Here is a 20,898-nt window from a genome sequence, read left to right on the forward strand (position 1 = left end):
TGCCACCTCCTGGAGACCCACCCGCACAGGGAGAGACGGAAGCAGCGACGCGCCAGCTGCTGCTGGGCCGGACACGGTTCAAAGCTATAAATCTCGAGGTGAAGAGCAAGCAACGCCCAGCTGGGAAGGACACACACACACGCACACGGGCGGTCGCTCAGGAGCGGTGCGTCCACCCCCGGTCGGGAGGGCGGCGGCGGCTCCGCCCGTCCGACTTTCAAGGCAAAGTAAGGTTCCTGCGGGCCTGAGGGCGCGAAACCGGCCCCTGGGGGCCTGCGGGGTCGCGAGGAGGTCACCAGCCGGCAGGGAAGGAAAGGCCTACGAGCCTGAGGTACGCCAGAGTGGACCCCGAGCCCCGGCTTCCCCGCCATGGCGGCCTGACCGGCGCTACCCCCGCCCCGCAGAGCACGGAGCGCCTCGCGGCGCCAGCGATTGGTTGGGAAAGGGGGAAGGGCGGCCAGTCCAGGCAATGAGAGAGACCCGCGGCGCCGCCGAGCCAATGGGCAGCCCCACTTTTCGCTTCGCGCGTAGGGGCGCCCCAGCCTATTGGAAGTGCGGCGCGGTGGCGGTGAGGGGTCAGAGGTGAGAGCGGTGCCCCCGGAAGTGGAAGCCGGAGCGGCGCTGCCTCCTGTTCTTTCGCGGCGCGCACGAGGGCTTCCCGCGTGGGCCTGTGTTCCTCGGGCCGCTGCCGCGTCGCCATGGTGAGGGCGGTGCTCGCGTCGCGCGCTGGAGGGGGGAGGGGGGGGTGGGGGGTGGGCGGGAGTCGCGGCCGTTAACGGTCCCGAGGCGGCGGGGCGGGGCTGACCGGCTGCTCTCCCCGGCAGAGCCTGCCCCTCAACCCCAAGCCCTTCCTGAACGGGCTGACGGGGAAGCCGGTGATGGTGAAGCTGAAGTGGGGAATGGAGTACAAGGGCTACCTCGTCTCCGTCGACGGGTACATGAACATGCAGGTGAGCGCCGGGGTGGGCGGAGGGAACCGTCGGGGTTCCCGGTGCGGTGTCGGGGGCGGAGCCGGGCCTCGGCCCAGGGTTGCCGGGGGGGGGGGCAAAGCGGGGCGCTTCTGAAGTACCGGCGTCCTTCGCCGGTGGTGCGGGGACGCCCGGCCTCCCCCGGTGGCTGCAGGCAGGCGGTGGGCTGTGGGGCTGAACCGCGCCGTGCTCTGCGAGGCTGCTGCTGTTATAACCGCTCTGAGTGTTGCTGGTTTTCTGCTCCAGCTGGCGAACACAGAGGAGTATATCGACGGTGCGTTGTCTGGACACCTGGGTGAGGTTTTGATAAGGTAAGTAGGAGATTTATGGCGGTGTAGGGTTTCTTTAAATCTTCTTATCACTTGCATTAACACTTGTATTGCTAGATGCTGTGTTTCTTGTCTAACTAAGTTGCTAAGTGTTAATGCAACTCTTATGTGAAGGCTTCTGAGCGGAGGAAAAATTAATTATGAAATGCTTTTACAGCAGCATTTACGATCCCTATTTCAGGTAACTCTGTACCTTTGTTTTCTAGATTATTGTAGATCTGTTAATCCCTTGAAAACATTTTGCGTGCTTGGAAGTTAAACTTGACCGTAACTGTTAACCCAAGAGTGAAAATTTCTTGTACAGCATCGTCAACCAGTTACTGCTTTTATAAACTTGGGGTTATTGTAGTTGTTATGAACTTTGTGGAAAGCTGCACCAGGTCAACAGCAGCAGTTTGTTATGAGGAATTTGGCTGTTGCCAAGCTACACTCGAGCAGGAAAATGCTTAAAGCAGTGTATGTAAGGGGTGGAAATTTAAAACGCTTACAGTTAAGGGCTCTCCTTGTTTCTGTTTACAGGTGCAATAATGTTTTGTACATCAGAGGTGTGGAAGAAGAGGAAGAAGATGGAGAAATGAGAGAATAGGTGTTTTGTATATCTGGAAATAAACTTTTTTCTTTTTTTTTTTTCTTTTTCCATAATTTTGTAATAATGTGTTTACTTTTTTCCCATTGTATTTTAATGTGGGGGAAGTAAACTCTTGAAAGGTCTCTAATCTTTTATTTGCATCCAAAAAACTAATGCTGGAGGAATAGGCAGTTATTTCAATGTAAAACTGAAAATATTAGAATGAAAAGTGAATATTTAAAAACAAACAAACAAGCAAAACTCCCCCTGCTTTTAAGTATTACCAGTGTCAACAAATGCCATTACTGTCAAGGGAAATATCTGAATTCAGGTGATTCCTGGAATAAATGAAATCTTCAAAGTTGTGTACTCCAAAAGAAAATAGATGGTTCATTCATATATCAGTTCATTTTAGCATCAGGGTCAGTACTGTGCCGTCAGATAGCCACACTGAATGCAGACTAGCGTATAAGAGAAGGTGAAGAACTTTCCATCCTGTGTATGTGACTTTCTTCGGCTGTTATTCTGAGCTGAATTGCTGAGTGGATTGCAGGAGCTGCAGGAATAGCCTTTTCTCTGATGATGATGATACAGGCTGTAGAATGAGCGACAGAAATCTTTCAAAAAATATCCTGATGTGCCTGGTGCAGGCTGCTGATGATGTGGTAATGATCCCTTCAGCTCCGAATTGGTTAATTAAGAGGATGCAGCTATAATGCTTTGTGGCCTTATTTCAATAGAAACTAAGTTTCACCTCTAAGTGGAAAAACTGTGTCATCTTCAGTATTTGCAGGAACCTCATTCTTAGCTTTCTTCTCTGCTTTAATGGCTAAAGGCCGTGAACGAAATATCATTTGTCTTCCCAGCTGGAACACAGGAAAATATGGCAGTCTATATAGTTTACAGTGTGTATGTAGTTACTATTTAAATACACTTAGTCTTTAAACCTGTTTATATGTGGAAATAGTTGTGAAGAGTTCACTGCAGGTGAAATGTGGGGATCCATTATACCCCAGTGTCTCTAAGAAATATTCTGCTGCTTTGAGGCACGAAGCTGTAAGTGTGGCTGTACAATCGTTATTAAGGAAGGACAAATTTGTACTGACTTTGTTGCTGTATTTCACACAAACAAAAGCCTCCTGGCAGCTATAAAGGTCCATAGACTTCAACAGCATTACTGGAGTTAAGACAACACTGCAAAAGGGGAGTGGGCTTTCCCACTCTCTATCATAAAAAGAAAGTCTCGCTTTGTTACCAGGCATCCAGAATGTTAAAAGTTTTGGCAGGAACGCAATAACAGTGTTTTCAAATGTTTACTCTTAAATATTGAGGTTAACTGAATGTCCTTTTGCTTATCAGTGTTTCTTAATAGAAGGCCATTGCTTTGCTAGTGCTGCCAGTCTGAGACTCCCTGTTAGGGGCTCTGATGGAGCTAAGAATCACTACCTGTAAGACGTGGCTTGGAGATGTGTTCCGCAAACCAGAACCCAGAGAGCTGGAGGTACGCTTCGTGGACATAAACTACAACCATTGTGTTACTTTGACCCTTGTCTTGACAGTAATTGCTTACCGTAACACTGCTGTCGAATGCAGAAGTATTATCCCTGTGTTACACGTGGGAAAAATAGAATTCCTCCGTTATCCCTCTGTGATCTCAATGGTGGAACTTCACAAAAGGTAAAAATTCCTTTAGTCCTCTGCTGTGGTTGTGGCCTGCCTTAGACATGGTTGTAGGGTGGAAAAGGGAGAGGAAGGGACCCTTTTCTGCTCTTTGCAGACTCCAGCCGCTTCCCTGGCAGGATTCATACAGGCACATTGCACTTAAGCCTGAGATGATATGGAAAAAAGGTTTTTCTGGAAGTCTTCAACGTGCCACAGGTTGTGTCGTTAGCTTACTTGGTTTGTGTAAGGAGAGGAGCTATGGGATGGCAAGCTGATCAGGGAATAAAGCCAGCATTATGGCCAGCCTCCCATCTTGAGTTTAAACACCTCCACCAAGCGCTGAGTATGAGCTTTGAGTAAATCACTCAAAGTGGAGGGTGACAGGGGTCCTGCCACTGGCACCTGGAGGCACTGTGGAGAGCTCAGTGCCAGCTCTGCACCAGCCCTGTCTCTCTGTGTCACCACCAGCAGCAGCTTGATACAAAGGCTTCTGAAACAAGGGATCAGCACGAAGGACATCTATAAACTCATTTGTGAATACGCTGAGGTACAAGACTTGAGTTTATCTTACAGGTTAAACACTATTATTTGTCACCTATAGAAAATCATCCGTGTTTTGAGCTATTTAAAGTGAAAGTCTCAGAGACAAGTCAGTCAGGAGTGCAATTCCACAACAACTTGGCTAGTGCTGTTTTTTTACCAGTAAATGACCCCACGGAAATCACTGCGTGCAGATCTTAGCTCTGCTGCCTGGCCACCAAATGTGGTAGAACCCTGCAAGCTCTCTGGCTTTCATTCATTCATTCTCATACTAAAATTCAAGGTTTCTTCAGTAGCAGGCTGTGGTAGCTGTAGTGTACAGATAGGAAGAAAAATGATACAGTTTATCACAAAGTCTAGCAGTCCATTTAAGGGTGGATATGGTTCCAATTTTTTTCACCATCCCCTGAAGGACAAACTGGAAAGAAAGACATCTGAGCTGACTGCTGTGTTTTTAAAAGGCCCAGAAAAATCAGTAGCTTTCTGTGGAGGGACAGCGTTCTAAACAAAGACCTTGGCCTTAAAACCCATACCTAGATGAAAAAAGTCAAAATTCTATGAAAATCTCGGGTAAGATGAGTAATGGGAAAGGAAAGGAAAGACAAGTGGGCTTACATTTTGCAAAAGCAAGAGCCCATTCAGAACTAGCAAATATACTTTTCTTCTGTAATCTGTCTCTGTCTTTCAAAGACTGAGATCTCCTGCTTTAGAGAGTCTTGAGTTTTCATTCTAGATAAAGGTGTTCTCCTTTCACGTAGCTTCAAATTCTTTTGAGATTTTTTTGTTAGGTGCATTCATCAGACTTCAAACACAGAAAGACGCTTCTATTTTTGCATAGCACCACGCATCAAAGACAGTGACTAAATAATACCTTGGCATATAACTTCATAACTAATCTTAGTTCTTATGCCCACGTGCGGCAAAGATGGATGCATATGTTTGTCTTTGCTACCATGAAGCGTTCCATTCATTTCAACGGGAGAACCCGAGCAGGTAAAGTTAGACAAAGACTTACACATGTGCTTGGTTCAGATTTTGGTCCGAAATGGTGTGAAAAGAACTGCGATGCAGATGAAGGTAAGGTGTGAAAGGCTGAAGAATTCCAACCATTCACCTACATTATGTATGTATTAAAGATACAAATAAAAGGGCTTGTGATTTTACTTTTGAAATCTAGGGTATAGAAAGTAACTATCGCAAGTAACTGTTATCACAAGGTAACACCACATGCTATCATAGTTTTAGTCACTTCAGGTTTGTTACTAAATGCAAAATACTGCGTTTTAGCTGCATACCTTGCCTCATTTGCAAAGAAGACTTCACCAGCAAGGCTCAAAGAGCCAATATATCCATCTGTTTCTGCTGTACAGGAATATGTATATGCACACAGGTGTGTAAAAGCATTTTAAATCGATCCTCTTTCTAAAAGAAAATAAGGTGTCTAGAGAAGATTACCACCACCAGACAGGTGTTTGAGGGACCACCTCTTTAGAAAAACACTCCATTTGCCACCTGGGAATTAGTGGAGCCCTGTACTTGCTATGAATGTTTGGAGAGAAGAAAACCAAAAATCCATGTTGAGAGTAAGTATTTGCTCCCTGACTTTCCCATCCCTAATTCTGTAGGGGGCAGCAGAATCGCACAAACTTTTTGATCATGGAATTGGATAAATTAATATCTACCTAGATAAATTAATGTCTGCCTGAATATCTGATGTGGCAAGAGGTGTTATGGTTCCTCAGGGGCCAGTGCTGGGATCCTGGTGAGGTGATGGACGCTGGAGAAGCAGGACATGGGCAAACAAATGATCCCAATTCAGAAGCTCCCATTTTCTTGGCAAAGGGAAATCTGCAGGCAATGCAATACAGCAGAGGGCTCTGGGAATCCTCAAATGGCAAAGTGGTGCTTCAGAGCTTATCATGAAGCAGCACGATGTATGGTTGTTATCACGTCGCCCCGGACCACAGCAACAGCAGCATCCCTCGCCCAGCGCAGCCGGCTGCTCCCCAATTTACTCCTAAAGCCCTGTAGCTTTTTCAGCCCAAATTAGTATCAAGTCCCAAACGTGGCACAGGTGGCGGTGGTCGTTGCCACCCGCCTCATCCGGGCCCCGGAGGAATCATCCGGCCTAACGCCCGCTTTTCCTCCCGCCTCCGCGTCTTCACTCTCTGTTGGGAGGTTTGTTAGACCGGGTAGCGTCAGCGGCAGGGTCCGGCCCCGGCCCCGGCCCGGCCCGGCCGGAGGTGCCCTCTCCCGCGCCGCCCCGGGGGACTTTGAGCCGCCCCCCGCGCAGCCCGCCCGCTGTTCGCCGCGGCGCCCGCTGCCATGGCGGGCCGGCACCGGCTCCTGCTGGAGAACGCCCAGCAGCTGGTGCTGGTCTGCGGCCGGGGCGAGGAGTACCTGCGGCGGGAGGGCGCGGCCAGCCTGGCCGTGCTGCGGGACGCCAGCCTGGTGGTGGGGCCGTGAGTGCGGGCGGCCGCGGGGCTGGGGCGGCGGCGGCGGCAGCGGGGCTGGCTGCGGGAGGGGGTCGCGGCTGCTGGGCTGCCCGTGCCCGGTGCTTGCCTCTGCTGAGCTGCCTTCGGAATGTTGGTTATTTCGAGTCGAGTCCTGATTAACTGCCTGTATAACGCCGCGTTCACACCTCCAGCGTCGCCAAGATAACTCCTAGCCTGGTGCTGATCCTAACTTACCCTCTTCTGCCTCTGCTTTGTTTCTAGGTGAACTGACATGAACTAATAGCAATCCTATAAATAATTTGTGTGGTTACCGAAATTATAGTTAATTATTAACATATATAATTACATCTCTCCTGTTTCTAAATGCTCTAACTGCTATTTGCTTCTTAAAAATTCAGCCGTGCAGTGTAGAGGTACCTTCAGTGAGGCATCCATGATGGTGACTCCCAGTTACTATTCCAGTGGCTTGAAAAGAGCTGGAGAAAGACAAGGCTGAAAGGACAGAGGTGCCACTTGCACCCTGGGGAGCTCTTCTCGTGTAAGTGAGGTAGAGCTCCATGGATGGCTGGAGGGGATCCCTCAAGTGCACTGTAGGATTCCCAGTACCATCCTTGAGCTGGGGAGAAAATTGGTGTTGAACCAAAGATCAGCCCCAAAGAGATTTATTCCTGTGGCTTCCAAGGGCACAAGGGTGTGGTTCAGGTCCAGGCAGCAGAGGCTGGCGATGACGGTTTGATTTCCATGAGGAGAAGAGTGCCCTGCAGAGACTTGCTGATCCACAAGAGAAAAATAACATTGTCTAGCAGAAATTAGAACAAAAGAGTACCAAGGTATGGTCCTGAGGGACCTAAGTAGAGGGTAAGACAAGTGTTATGGCAAACAACTTGAAATGCACAGAATTACCCCATCATTTTCTGTGCATCTGTAAGATTACCAAGCCACTTCCTGTGTGCATCTTCAGCCCTGCTGAAGGTCCCTACCCCTGCTTTCAGAGAGCTGTTGCTCTAGCAGCTCAGTCAGTGAGCACTTGACTTTTAAACAGGCTCACGCTTCCTTTGTTTGCTGTCTGTTGTTTGCAGAGATGGTTGTATCAAAGCTGTGGGCCAGGCGGATGTTATTCGCAATCAGTTTTCAGGAGCAACATTTGAAAGAATAATTGACTGCTCCGGGAAGTGTGTGTTACCAGGTAGGTGACACACCATTTCGTGATGATACACCATTTCATTATCACCATTTCATGATGATACAATGCCGAATGGTGGCAAGTGCTTAAAGGCAAAGTAAATGTGTATTAAACATCCCTCCGTCCTTTTTCCTCTGTGTTCAGTACTGGCTTGATAATATCTTGTGTTGAGGGGCAGAATGTCATGGCTTCTTCATCAGGAGTGCTGCAAGGAGAAAATTGCGGCATTTGGGATGGTTTTTTTGGGCTTCATGGTAGAGCTCTGTCTCCTCTTGTTTCATTTTTCATCTGTTCCTCTGTATCTTAGATGACCACAGTAACGCAGCTGGCCCACCGAGTGACTTTTCAGCTTCTCATCTCTTTTCTCTACCCTTTCCATCCATCACCTCTTCAGCCACAGAGCTCCATCTCTTCATCCTGCCTGCAGCCAGTTGGAGGCAAAAGGGCAGCGCGGGATTTAAAGTCACATACTCTGCAACTTGACCTGATAAAAAAAATAAACCTGGGCAAATCTATTGCATGTTAAACTTTGCAAGTGGTATTAGCACACAAGCTGTTAGACCGCTGTTTTGTTTGCAATGGCCTTGGGCATTCAGTCGTGTTGGTTTCACAGCTCGCAGAAAAAGCTCCCGCTGGAGTAAGTGGACTATTGCTAGAGGAAGTTCTGGTATAGTAAGCCCAGCCTAAGCACTTCGCTTTTTTTAAAGAACACAGACTTAAAGTCTAATGAACTCTTTCAAAGTTTGTCATTTATCATTTCTTCCACAGTTTGAAAACGTCATCAAAACAACATGAAAAACTCAGCAACTGATGCACTTACTTAAGAGACGTTTTACATAAGGTGTCACACCTAAAAAAATTGAAAGAAAATTAGTAGTCTTTGAAGAAAATCCTAGAGTTTTGGCTTTGGTTGGATTTTTCTTTTTCTCTAACCAATAGAGGCTTTACAGGGGAGCTTCTGCTGTCCATTTCATTTGCTTGCCGATTCATGAGCTTTTCTTTTACACAGTGAAATAACCTGAGTGTACATTTACTTTGTTTTCTTTAGGCCTGGTAGATGCACATACACATCCAGTGTGGGCTGGTGATAGGGTTCATGAGTTTGCAATGAAGGTAATGGCATAAAATTACACAGCTGGATTTCTCTTCCTCTATTTTTTATGCATAACTGTTTCTACTTTCTAGTGACTCCCATTTTTCATCTGTAGAAAAATACATAATTTCTGTCAGATAATCTAATTGAGGGAAGAGGGATGATTTTTGAATAGTAGTAGGCTGAGAGAGGAGTGTAACTACAGCCTTTGCAGCCAGACTTGGTATATTTTTGCATTAATTGAAGCGATACAGGAGTGCTGCCTTCTGTTACCATCTCAATCTTGATTTTTTTTTTTCCACATAAGTGAATTTTTGAGCTAGAGATAGGTTTTCCCTTTGGGCTCAGGGGGAAGCAAATCTTCAGAGCAATTCTCTTTATGTTGCTTCTTACATAATTTCTTCACTTAAGTGGAGGGGAGAAAGAAGAGGAGGGGGAGTGAGGAAGAATTAATGGGTATTTTCCACCTCTCTTTTTCTCTCTCACTGCAAAGGCACTTTCCAGAATCCTTTGGATAGAAAATGCACATTTAATAGCTAATTGTATGGGGGGGGGTTGGTTTTTGTTTTCTTTTTTTCCCCAAGCTGGCAGGTGCATCCTATATGGAGATCCACCAGGCTGGGGGAGGAATACATTTTACTGTGGAACACACTCGGAAGGCCACAGAAGAAGAGCTGTTCAGTACTTTCAAACACCGACTCGAACGCATGCGCAGAGCAGGATCTACGTTGGTTGAGTGCAAGAGCGGATATGGCTTAAACTTAGAAACGGAGCTTAAAATGCTCAGGGTGATCGAACGCACTAAGCAATCCATGGATATTGGCATTTCGTCAACGTACTGTGGAGCTCATTCTGTGCCGAAGTAATATGACTTGATTTTTCTTGCTCTTGTTAAATATTACTGCTTTGCATTGAAAATTGGCTGTTATTTTCAGAAAGGCTTCTTCTGCCCAGCCCTCCTAAAATATAACATATTTGAAACAATAGCCAGTATTTACAGAAGGCTCTCTGAAATTTTAATTTGAAGGAAGACAGGGAGGCATTATTTAATGGCTACTAAATGCCAATGTAAGCTTAGCACAGAATGCCTGCCTCCAGCTGGTGCTCACAGTGAACATCATGTGGATTACAAGGTTTCCTGTACAGAAAGTTCTTCTGCTTGGGTTTGCTGCTACCCTTCAAGCTTAGTCTCTGCCAGGAGCTTTTATTTTGACCAGCTAACAGAAAAAATTACTGTATTTAATCCTTATATATCTCAGTAAACAAAGCTTAATTATGTTTCCATGCAATGAAGAATTGCATGCAACTTATAGGTATGAGATGAGGAGAAGATTAAAGTAAATGTGCTTAATCACAACTATTTTGATGGCTCAAGTAGACGTACCATAACAAGCCTTTCTCACTTTGACTTTTTTTTCCCTATGATGAAAATAACATCTTCAAGTTACCAGATATCATTGTATGAAAGAATTAATGAGGGGTTTTAGCTACATGGGTGTATGTGAAACATCTATTTTGACAGACTAAGCAGTAGGCTGCTGCAAAACAAGGTATGTAAGATGGAAGCAGGCCTAGCATCACAGGGATACTGTGGCAATATTTAAGAGATGTTCATTAAAAAAAAAAAGCATACTCCAAAAAAAAAAAACCTCTTCTGACATTCAAGAAAAAATGACCTAAAAAAATTTGTTTGCAATCTAATTATTGTGTATTTGGGGCAGGGCGGCAAATTATCTTTTGTTAATGTAACTGTTCAAAAGGAATCCTGTATCATCTTCAGTAACTGGAAGATGGTTAAGAATAAATTAACTAAAATCTGCTGAAAACACCAAATATTCCTTTCAAGAAGTTCTACTAAAATTTGGAGGACTTAATGGTACAATAAAACTGAGGTTTTACCCCACACTATATATATTTCTTAGCCCTTCCTTTCCTCCTCCCCTGAAAAGCCTTGGGAGGATTTCAGTCAAAATCCTAATAAATAGTCTTTCCCACCAAAATATTTCAAGAATTTCTGTAAACTAAGGAAATAAATTCCAGTGTTTTTACAGAACTATCAAATCTTATGTGTTAGAGAGAGGTATACTGTCTCACTCTCTGCACAGTTCTGTCCTCACTGATGCATGTCAAGCATAACAAAATATAGGTAGTGAGGATATTGTATTTTAAGTAAGGAGAAAAGGTAGTTGGGGATTTGAGGAAATTTCCTGGAGGAAATACTGAATTATCTGTATTTTCCGGTTTGGGTCTTCTTAAATCTTCTTCTCTTTTCATTCAAATGTTCATGTCTAGAATATTTTGCTTGAATTTTCTGCTACCCTTCAACTTAGTCTCTGCCTCAGGTTTTTATTTTGACCAGGAGGAATTCTGCAGTTCTTCCCTCATCCAAGGCCTGATGTTCAGAGCCGTGGTCCTCAGCCTTTGGCTGGCTCCAGAACATCTGGGCCAGTAACGTGCTGAGGGAAGCATCCCGCTTTCTTGAGCTCCAGTTTTAAACTCTTGAGTTTCCTGCAGCTTTGGTAACAGTGGAGGGTCGCAAGGGGAACATGTTGCCTGCAGGCCTGGGACTGGGAATTGCCCTTTGATATTATTAATGCAAATTAGATGATGATCTTGTGGATTCTAGAAGGTGTTAAACAGACATCTTCCAAGTCACTTAAGCTCATGCCATTTTTCTTTCATCATTGTATTCCGTAAAACTGCCCTGTAGTTCTGTTATACATAAATCATAGAAACATTTAACTGTTTTTATTTAAATCTTCTTGATTTACTTAGATCTTAAAACGTAATCCCCTTTTTTGTTGTAGGAACTTAATGGCAACTCTTGACTAGATAGCCATTAAAAGTCTAATAATCTTCTGATGGTTTTGGAATGATCATAGCTGTGCAAAATCGTTATTGCCAATCTGCTAACAATGAATCAATTGAAAACTATTCTATTTAATGTGAAACAAGAGAGCAAGGTTATGCTCACTCACAGAAAATGCTACTTAGACCCCTGTGGGGCTGCTCCAAGGAGCTTTGTTAAATTCTTGCTAAGCCATTCGCTTGCTTGCTTCTTACACTTGGCTTAATTTACTGTTGCAAGTCTGGTCTCTTACAGCAGAAGCATCACCAGAAAGTTCATTTAATTGATAAAGGCGTCAACTCTTCCACGTTGCCAAATCTTGCAATATGTGGCATGTCTTGTAAAGCTTTAATATGTGGACTCTCTTAAGAGGAGCCTACCTCCAGACTTGCCAGCACTGGTTATTCTTTTTTCCCACCTGGAAATTAGCTTTGGGCAGATGTTAAGAACTTGCTTCATGTATCTGTTCACGATTCTAGGTATACAGTAATTCAGTCTGATTTTCTGCTTCTAGAAGGCACCATTGACACATGATTCAAATTGACCCTGCACTGCACCAGGGATTGGATCAGAGGAGCTCCAGAGGTCCTTACAAACACAGTTACTGTGTGGGACTATGTTACAGTGCACTGGTAATAGGCAGTACTTACTGAAGTATGCGCCAAATGAGGCAGGCTGCTTTGGTCTGAGCCATCCTAGAGAAAAATCAGGCTGTTCTGTTTATAGTGATCCTTGTTCCCATCCATCACTCTTAAAAATGTTTCCAGCCTCAGAACTTCCAGTTTTTTAGGAAATGAACCTAAAAAACTCATAGCAGGGTTACAAAGAAATAACTGCTCTGTTGTCCCTCCAGTCATCATTTTGAATCAAATTCGTGATTTTGAGGATGTCTGATTCTAAATTTTTTTTTTTTTTTTTGATTGGCAAAGCTTCACTGGGCCCTTTTGAAAATTTCTTCCTAAAGATGAAAGTGGTTTCCTGGGCAGAAGTCTCTTGCATTAGAACAATGGCAGTTTTGAATTCTTGGGCATTATGTCCCCCAAAAAAGTGAAACCAAGACTTATGTTTCCTTCTGTTTTGTCTTCTTTCTGGTCCTAATCTTTCAGTCCAAATTCCTCCAAAGGCTGTAGAGTAAAAGAAGAAAAGGGAGAAGGCTTGGCATGGTAAAAGCTTGAGCAACCCCAATGACTGTTTCAGTGACAGGTGAACAAAAGAAGGGCCATAAGCCAGGTTCTGCTCTGCTTTGTACAACCTGTTCGTAAATCTGAGCAGAATTTGGCTTATTGAATTCACTGCCACTGTAAAGCTCCCAACTCGCCCACACGTGGCACTCGTATAATGCAGGTCTGCGCGTGCCTTACAGCACCCAAAATGAGGATTGAGGTGTCACAGACATTTAGCTGCAGTGCATCACTTATCTTTAGATCTTAAAATTGCAAAATATTAACTTAACTGCAGATTTGGGGATTGTTTGGTCTTTCAAAGGCATTTACTGATCTCTCCTGGGTTATCTATGTGTAATAAGGGGTTTATAAATGGTTCTGACTTTGGCAAATTGAACCTCAGGAGGCTCCTCTGATTTAGAAACAGTTATCACTCTGAATGATATAAAAGGAGGAGAGGTCAATTTAAAATAATGATTTGTGCTGCACATCCCCTTTGAGCTTTGATACTTGCATAAAAATATTGCATGAATACCATTTAAAATATTTAAATAATAATTTACATATTTTAAATATGTTTTAGAATACAGTATAAGTAGGTCAGAATATACGAATAGGAAAGCAGAAGAATTCATTTTAAAATTCTCATGTCTTGGTTAGCATCCAAGAGGGTAACCTTATAAAAATGTCTAGTAATACACTCTAATGTTGTTTGAATGGAAAGTAATTAGTGTTTGAGAGTATATGAATTACAGTAGTTTTAAATTTTTTTAATCTGAAGGTTTTGAGTGATTTGTATTTGCATCATTTTCTAAATAATCTAGTAATTGCATGTACGATTTGAATGTTTCTCAGACTTCAAGGATGTTATTCTTACGGGTCTATAACATTTTCTTTTCATCAGAGGGAAAACTGCTACTGAAGCCGCAGATGACATTATCAATAACCATCTCCCTAAACTGAAAGAACTCAAACTAAGTGATGAAATACATGTTAACAATATAGATGTGTTCTGTGAGAAGGGAGTCTTTGATCTGGAGTCCACTAGGAGAATTCTGCAAGCTGGAAAAGATATAGGGTTACAGATTAACTTCCATGGTGATGAACTCCATCCGATGAAATCTGCTGAGGTATGTCTTTCTTAACATTCACTTCAGCCATTTTTGCTTTTACTTTGCTTTTTCTTTGCTTTTGTGAGAGCTGAATCTTAGAAAGAATTGCAGTTTTCAAAACCAAGGTTTTCTTTTCTAAGACTTTACACAACAGACCCTTCATGGACATCTATTCCTATCAGACGACAAAAAGTGCAGCCCTTGTGCAGCATTGGAGTTAAGGACATGGGAGGAAGCCTTGACCTCTGGGACTAACATGTGCTGCCTAATCAAACATTGACTTTGCTTATCTTCCACATGGGATACAGATGGGGAAGGTGGATATCTGTGAACCCAAGAGTGACAAAAACGTGGTCTCTATGCAACTTGAAAAATCTTTTTTCCTTAAATGTTCTATTAGCAGCAACAAGTCAGATGTGCAGTGAGCACACTCAGAGGGATGGTTTAGTCAAGAACAGGCTCCCAAATATCTTGATAAAGAAAGTCACTCTTGAGACCATGTTTCTTCATCATTTAAACATTGCTTCCTTCTTGTGGGGTCTGCTCAAGTTATTCTGTGCTGCATTTAAAAAAAAAAAACCCCAAACAAACTACAAACTTGATTGATCATAAAAGCCTTTTTAGTCCTTCACCATTGAAGGCAGCAGTTGCACTAATAGTTCTGCAACCAGTGCCAGTTTTGTCAAACCTTTTCTGCTGGATACTTTGTAAACAGGACTTGATAATGTTTCTATCTATAGCTGTCCCACAATGTGCATCTGTTAAAAACACCACTGAAGATGCACTTTTACTCAGTGGATGGTTAATACCTTTTTGTGATTAACTTCTGCAGTAAATTAGCAAACATTTTGTCTCTGTATTTCGTTTGTTCTTTCAAGCATTCTTTATGATTTTAGTAAATTTTACCTTAATAGTGAATTATCTCCGCCAGTCGTTTGAAAACAACATTGCTTTACTGAATTAATTGAGAACAGTGAGTAAATTTCTTGAAAATTTGCTTAGCTTGGAGCTGAACTAGGAGCCCGGGCTATCAGCCACCTGGAAGAAGTTAGTGATGAAGGCATCACGGCGATGGCAAGAGCTAAGTGCGCTGCTGTCCTTTTACCAACCACTGCCTACATGCTAAGGTAAGGCCACTAGATTGGAGGGTATCTTTTATAACAGCAAAACCACAGTTGTGGTTTTAGGGTCTTTTAATGTAAAAGTGTAAGCTTGGATCTATCCCTTAAGGATCAGGCTGGATCAGTGAAGACAATCACAAACACAAAGAGCTGAATGAGCCTACTCATGTCTTGTTTTTGGTGGAGATCCTCAAAAATGAGGATCCTTCTTCTGAGAAGTCTCACAGTAGATTTGGAGTGGTTCAGTCAACACTGGAATAAACCTCCCAGTCTAATGCACTCTAAAAATGAAGAAGCCACGTTTGAGATGGTAGTGGTTAAAAGAGCATCAGAGGGCTGAAAGCTGTACAATGTGTAGAAGAAATTGCTGTGAGGTGATGTGGTACATTGTTTGCTGACCTCCCTCAGCTCCTTCAGCATCAATGGTGAGAGCTCAGACCTCGAGAGGTCCTGCCCCTTTACTGTCTCCTGAGTTTAAGAAAAGCATTAGCGGCCAGGGCTTCACGGGATGGCCAGAACTTAATGGTAAGCACACTCACATTTTGGCCTTTGCTAACCATTGCCTGCAGTACTCCTAAGCAGTCTGGCAACAGAGCACAGCAGGGGATGCAGAGGCTGGAAGGACATGTGAGAACAGGGAACCGCTCTTCAGACAAATCTCTTTAAGCACAGTTAACTCCTGGAGTGTCGTGTTGTGTGTGAACAGGTGGTATTTTCTCATAGGTGTGCTAAGAGGCTTCTATAGGGAGAGGATTGTCTTATACCAAATGTAAGCACTTCATCGAGATCTCGTTTATTGTTCTTTTCTGTTAACTGCAGTGCTTTTAATGCTACTTTTTGAGCAGCAGTTGCTCTCACATTTCATTTTTATTGTTAGGCTGGTTTATTTCAGACACAACGTTTGGCACTACTGGCTTTACAGCAACTGTGGCTAAAACTTCTTAGAAAGTGTATTTCTCAGTGCCTGCCCTTGCAAACACCTACCCAGATTAATCCAGTGGCCGAACAGTTTTTAAATGGCTATTCCAGATATTGAAGTTATTGAAGATATCTTTTGCATTAACATTGCTAAGTGAGAAAATCCTCTGATGTATACAAATTAAATTCACAGCCTCAACTTACTATTTCGAACTGCCAACAGAATCGGGAAGGGACTATTGCATTGCTTATGCCCCTGCTCATATTTGGGAGCCTGTCTTTGAAGCTATAAGGACTAGAAAATTACTTTTTGGAGAAATGAAGATTTTCACCTTGTAAATCTTTAAGTGGCTGAGGTCTGGATAAATACTAGAATTTCAGTGGCCTGGAGCCTGATGCTTGGTACTGGCTGCTGCCACGTGCTGTTTCTGCAAAAGCAGTGGATCACAGTTCTCATTTATGCTGTCCATAGGGTGATAGGTAGGGAGCCAAGAGGAGAAGTTGGCCTTTTGTCTCCAAAAGGATTAGTATAACTGAAAGCATGAATGTAGCCAAACTGAGTGATGAGTTTTGCTCAGCATGAAATAACTAAGTGAATTGTACCGACAAGTGTCTTTTTCCCATTAGACTGAAGCAACCTCAAGCCAGAAAAATGTTAGAAGGAGGAGTTATAGTTGCTCTTGGCAGTGACTTTAATCCTAATGCGTACTGTTTTTCAATGGTAAGCTATTCCTCATACTTACAACACCACAAAATTATGAAATCTCTTACCAGTACAACTTGTGTATAGATCTTGTGCACTTAAACCAGTCTTTGTATGCGCAAAGAGAGCCGTATGCCCAGCTTAGACAATTGCTCATGCTTATTTATGTGGGTTGGTAGTTTTTACCAGAAATTCTTGGAGCCAGAAGGGCTTCTATTCTTCATATGCACTGAGAGGCTTATAAAAAAGGCTCTCAAAGTTCCCGATTTTAGAGTTCTCATTTTGAAGTTGGCAAGATTTACACTATGCAGGACAACACCTTCTGTTGCACAAGGAGGGAGGAGAGTGCTTAGGGATTTCAGGCATGAACAGCTTTGTGTTACTGGTAACTCCCATTTTCCACTTAACTTGCCTACTAGCCTATGGTGATGCATCTGGCCTGTGTAAACATGAAGATGTCAATGAATGAAGCACTGGCAGCTGCCACCATTAATGCAGCTTATGCTCTGGGAAAATCGGACACACATGGCTCCATAGAGACTGGCAAGCAGGGGGATCTTGTTGTCATAAATTCATCAAGGTTTGTTCTTCCATTGTCGTTTGAAATGTGATTTAACATAAGGGACTTTGTTTTTCACCGTATTCTGGATAATGGAGAGGTTATTCCTTATGCTTTAGAAGTTATTTTCATCTGAAAAAAGGGACACTGCTAGTATTTTAGACCCACTTTCATTCACCTTAATCGCTCCAGTGGAAAATAAAGCCTAAAACTTTTGGAGCTAATATTACAAATAATCCATGCCTAATTACAAATTATCTAAAGATAATACCTGTTTATTTTGTGGAAGGAATTTGATTGAACATTAACTTACTGTATTCATGCAACAAGAGATCAACATGTAAACATGGAATAGTGTTTTCCAATGGTTTAAACAAATCTTTTGTAATTGCCAGGTATAAAAGGTACGTGACCTGCTTTTATGCAAGTCTGGATATTCTTAAACATCTTGTTGTCTTTTTAGATGGGAGCACTTGATTTACCAATTTGGGGGACATGAAGCATTGATCGACTATGTTATAGTTAAAGGAAAAGTCGTCTATCAAAATGAGAAGTGTGGGACAATGAGCAGTTACTGAGAGAAGACAGTAATTTAGGAAGCTACTATAATCGAATTAGCATGGAATATTTCAAAGCAAAAGACAAATCAGATTTGTATTTACTAGTAAATTGCTTGCCTGCTTACCTTACCAGCCCTCTTATTCAAATAAACTTTACCAAGTATTACCCATCTGGTGCATCTTCATGTCCATTGTCCTTCTCTCCACCCCATAAAAATAATTTTGAATTGTATCTATTTGAAGTAAGGCAGTTTCCAAAAATGTTTTCCTATACAATTTTAATCTATAAAATTATATATATTATACTTGAAAAAAAAACCAAACAAAAAACCACCAATGAATGAAGAAGTTTGGATCCAGGTAAGATTTATTGGTAAGAGTGATGTGAAGCAACCAGTGACAGAGGGCCAGGGGCTCAGGCGTGCACATATGGAATGGCACTTGGCAGTGCTGGGGGGCCAGAGCATCCCAAAGAAACATTCATAGCTCCCGGGTCTGCTCAGTCTCAAACTCAGCAGATAAAAGGAACCACAGTTGTGGTAGGAGGCACAATATCTTACTTCTCCGAAATACCAAGTCTCCTGGTTTCTGCAGAGTTGAAACTCAGTGGGAGCCAGCAGCTGCAAGCCCAGCAAGGTGCTGCTTATCAGCTGATCTGCAACATCTTGCTTTGCTGAGGATCTCACAGCTCCTTCAGGGGTGTAGGGCCACAAGGAAAAGGAGGGGAGGAAAGTGCAATCAGGTACACCACTCGCTGGGCTGCTGAAAGTTGGAGTGCACTGTAGGTTAGGGGTTGGATTAGGCCTAATATTGGAAATTAGTGATGCCAAAACCTGACACTTTACCCCCAGCAGCAGTTTGCCCAGTGAGGTTATGGTCTGGTGAGCAGAGCCAACCTCTCAAAATTTGAATCACCTTGAAATTTAAAAGAGCATCTGCAGTCTCATAAAGATGTTCCAAAAAGACCTGATCTCATTTATTCTAGGCTGAGTCTGAAATAACATGAGACTTGTTTGTTCATGGAAGTTTGTGCTTCTGATGACAAGTTGAGTATGAATACGATGACTCCTACTCAGAGCGATTTCAAAACTTAAGAACCTGGGTTTTTAAAAGCTATCTTTCAGCTACTATTTTATTCTGGGGCTTGAACCATCAATTGAAGATGTGGTATGTAGAAAAGGATGATAACAGCGCTGGAGTTGAAGCTGCTGAAGTGTTTAAGCAGAGAGTCTGGGGTAGGGAGGGTCTCTGAACACACACTGGCTGAGGCCTTCAGCTTTTCAAATGGAGGGTGGCTGCAGAAACAAAAGGGCTTAACTTCCTGAAGGTGAAGTCATAAAACTGCACCTTACAAGCATGAAGAACTTTTAGCATCTTAAATAATTGTTGCTATAAGCAGGTGACATAGCCTGTGGTACAGAGCAGAGTTCTTTAGTGAACCAGACCCCTAAGGAAGGACAAAAGTCTCATTCTGATTAACAGCTATTTGAAAGCCATCACAAACATGTAATGAGCTTTATTATGACCTTCTGGTCTCCCTGAGCCTTGGGTACATCTGTTAACATCCGAAATATGTAAGCCGCCCCATAAAGTATCTTTGTTCATGCTGTATTTGAGCCGGGCTAGCCAACTAAATCAGCTTTTAGAACAGTTTAACAGCACTCCTGCCACTAGATGCATTTTGCTGCAAGCAGATGTTGCGCCAGATGTGGGTGCGGACCTCTGTTTTTATAGAGCTTGGAAGGACATCTGAAGTATGCAATCGCACGCTCCATTCTGCCCAAGACAGCACTCATAAATAATGTTTATGCAGGCTGTTGGGGAAAGCTGTCAGTGTACAAGCGCAGATATTTCTGAAATGTAGCGTGCAGCTGGCGCCTCGGCTTAGCGTAGGCGTGGTGCAAAGCTGAGGCCACCATGTTGCAGCGTTTGCTGGTGGTCCCTTGGTCCCTCTGCCAAAAGCGGAGGTGAGTGGGAAGCAATGCCCAGCACCTCCTCTCTGAAGTGCCTAAGGCATTTGAGAGCTCAAAATTGCATGAGGAAAACCTCAAATATTCTCTTGCTGGACAGGAATAGGCATTCATGGCCTGAAACTACTGACGTGAGTTCTGACGGGAACCTCAAACCATGTGCTTGCCTGACCAGCTTGGCTGAATCCAGTAGCTGTTTGGGAGGATGCCCCAGGGCTGGAATTAGTGGCAGGTTTGCAGTTAGAGGATGTGGTTATCCTTCAGTGGTGCAGCTGGCTTAAGTGGCTCCTGACAGCCAGCTTCATGGCCCTGCCACTGCGTAGTTTGCAGCGCTGTTACCACCATGGCCGTGCAGCTGCCAGGGAGATTTTTCTTTGCTTGTTTTTAACGTGACTCACTTCAGCGGTGATGTTCACTGTGCTGGCTCCTGCGGCAGCTGGGAGTGGGACATACGTAACAGCGCAGGGGGTAGGAACTTCTGCCAGCTTTGCTGCTGAAGAAACTGTATTGTTTAGCCATACTATGAGGCTGAAGGCAAACAGTTGACCCTACAAGATATAAGCCTGGCTCTTCATTCTCACACTTGATTTTAATTAATACCTGATTTTATACAAAGTGGAACAGCTTCAGGGGGAGATTGAGATACGCCTGCTACAGAGAGCCTTGAGCTGAAAGTGTAGGGACTTACTTGGCATGCGAGGGAGAGACAGAAGCTGGAGATGCTGCAAATCAGGTGTAGAAGGAAGGAGATGAACTGGGAGCTCATGTGCGATGGGTGGGTACCATAGTTCCCAGGTCTTCTGGCCAGGTTAGGTGTCTCCCTGCTACCTTGCTAACAGGCATGAGTCCTCTCCTTGGGGCACATTTAACATGGCAGGTCTCAGACACTCAAGGATAGCCCCACACGAGTGCTTTGGCTGCTCCTTGCAGCGTAGCCAAGAGCCTGGGAATGTTTCCAGCTCAGGCAGAACCCCCACAGCCATGGGTATCAGGTCAGCAGTGCCAAGGCTGGTGGTTGTTAACCAGTCTTTACAGGTCATCACTACACCATGATGTGAAGTCTAAGTCCTGACCCTTCCCTTGCAAAATAAAGCCTGTACCAGAGGTCAGTGTTGTAACACGGAGCACGCTACAACACGATCCCC

At 43.8% G+C, this 20,898-nt stretch overlaps 2 protein-coding genes across 2 annotated transcripts; both read left to right on the plus strand.

The window, feature by feature from the left end:
- The first annotated feature begins 591 nt into the window (after positions 1 to 591).
- Positions 592 to 1,939, plus strand: SNRPF (small nuclear ribonucleoprotein polypeptide F). The gene is made up of 4 exons (XM_068401720.1): positions 592 to 701; positions 825 to 950; positions 1,215 to 1,279; positions 1,817 to 1,939. The coding sequence occupies exons 1-4, from the start codon at positions 699 to 701 to the stop codon at positions 1,881 to 1,883; spliced, it is 261 nt and encodes an 86-aa protein (XP_068257821.1). The 5' UTR covers positions 592 to 698; the 3' UTR covers positions 1,884 to 1,939.
- Positions 1,940 to 6,392: 4,453 nt separating this feature from the next.
- AMDHD1 (amidohydrolase domain containing 1) lies at positions 6,393 to 17,859 on the plus strand. The gene is made up of 9 exons (XM_068401226.1): positions 6,393 to 6,529; positions 7,603 to 7,709; positions 8,755 to 8,819; positions 9,384 to 9,661; positions 13,715 to 13,940; positions 14,925 to 15,049; positions 16,589 to 16,682; positions 17,084 to 17,244; positions 17,687 to 17,859. Exons 1-9 carry the CDS (start codon positions 6,393 to 6,395, stop codon positions 17,799 to 17,801), a joined length of 1,308 nt encoding a protein of 435 aa, XP_068257327.1. The 3' UTR covers positions 17,802 to 17,859.
- The last annotated feature ends 3,039 nt before the right edge of the window (positions 17,860 to 20,898 follow it).

Source organism: Nyctibius grandis, chromosome 5 (assembly GCF_013368605.1).
Source record: "Nyctibius grandis isolate bNycGra1 chromosome 5, bNycGra1.pri, whole genome shotgun sequence".
Lineage (NCBI taxonomy): Eukaryota > Metazoa > Chordata > Aves > Nyctibiiformes > Nyctibiidae > Nyctibius > Nyctibius grandis.

What these genes read in the sequence shown, in the direction of transcription:
- SNRPF (XM_068401720.1), top strand. An exon ending in ACGGGTACATGAACATGCAG is followed by an intron (nt 951 to 1,214) that starts GTGAGCGCCGGG and finishes TTTCTGCTCCAG; the next exon opens with CTGGCGAACACAGAGGAGTA. An exon ending in CTGGGTGAGGTTTTGATAAG is followed by an intron (nt 1,280 to 1,816) that starts GTAAGTAGGAGA and finishes TTCTGTTTACAG; the next exon opens with GTGCAATAATGTTTTGTACA.
- AMDHD1 (XM_068401226.1), top strand. Translation starts at nt 6,393, where the DNA reads ATGGCGGGCCGGCACCGGCTCCTGCTGGAGAACGCCCAGCAGCTGGTG. An exon ending in CGGGAAGTGTGTGTTACCAG is followed by an intron (nt 7,710 to 8,754) that starts GTAGGTGACACA and finishes TGTTTTCTTTAG; the next exon opens with GCCTGGTAGATGCACATACA. An exon ending in ACCACTGCCTACATGCTAAG is followed by an intron (nt 15,050 to 16,588) that starts GTAAGGCCACTA and finishes TTTTCCCATTAG; the next exon opens with ACTGAAGCAACCTCAAGCCA.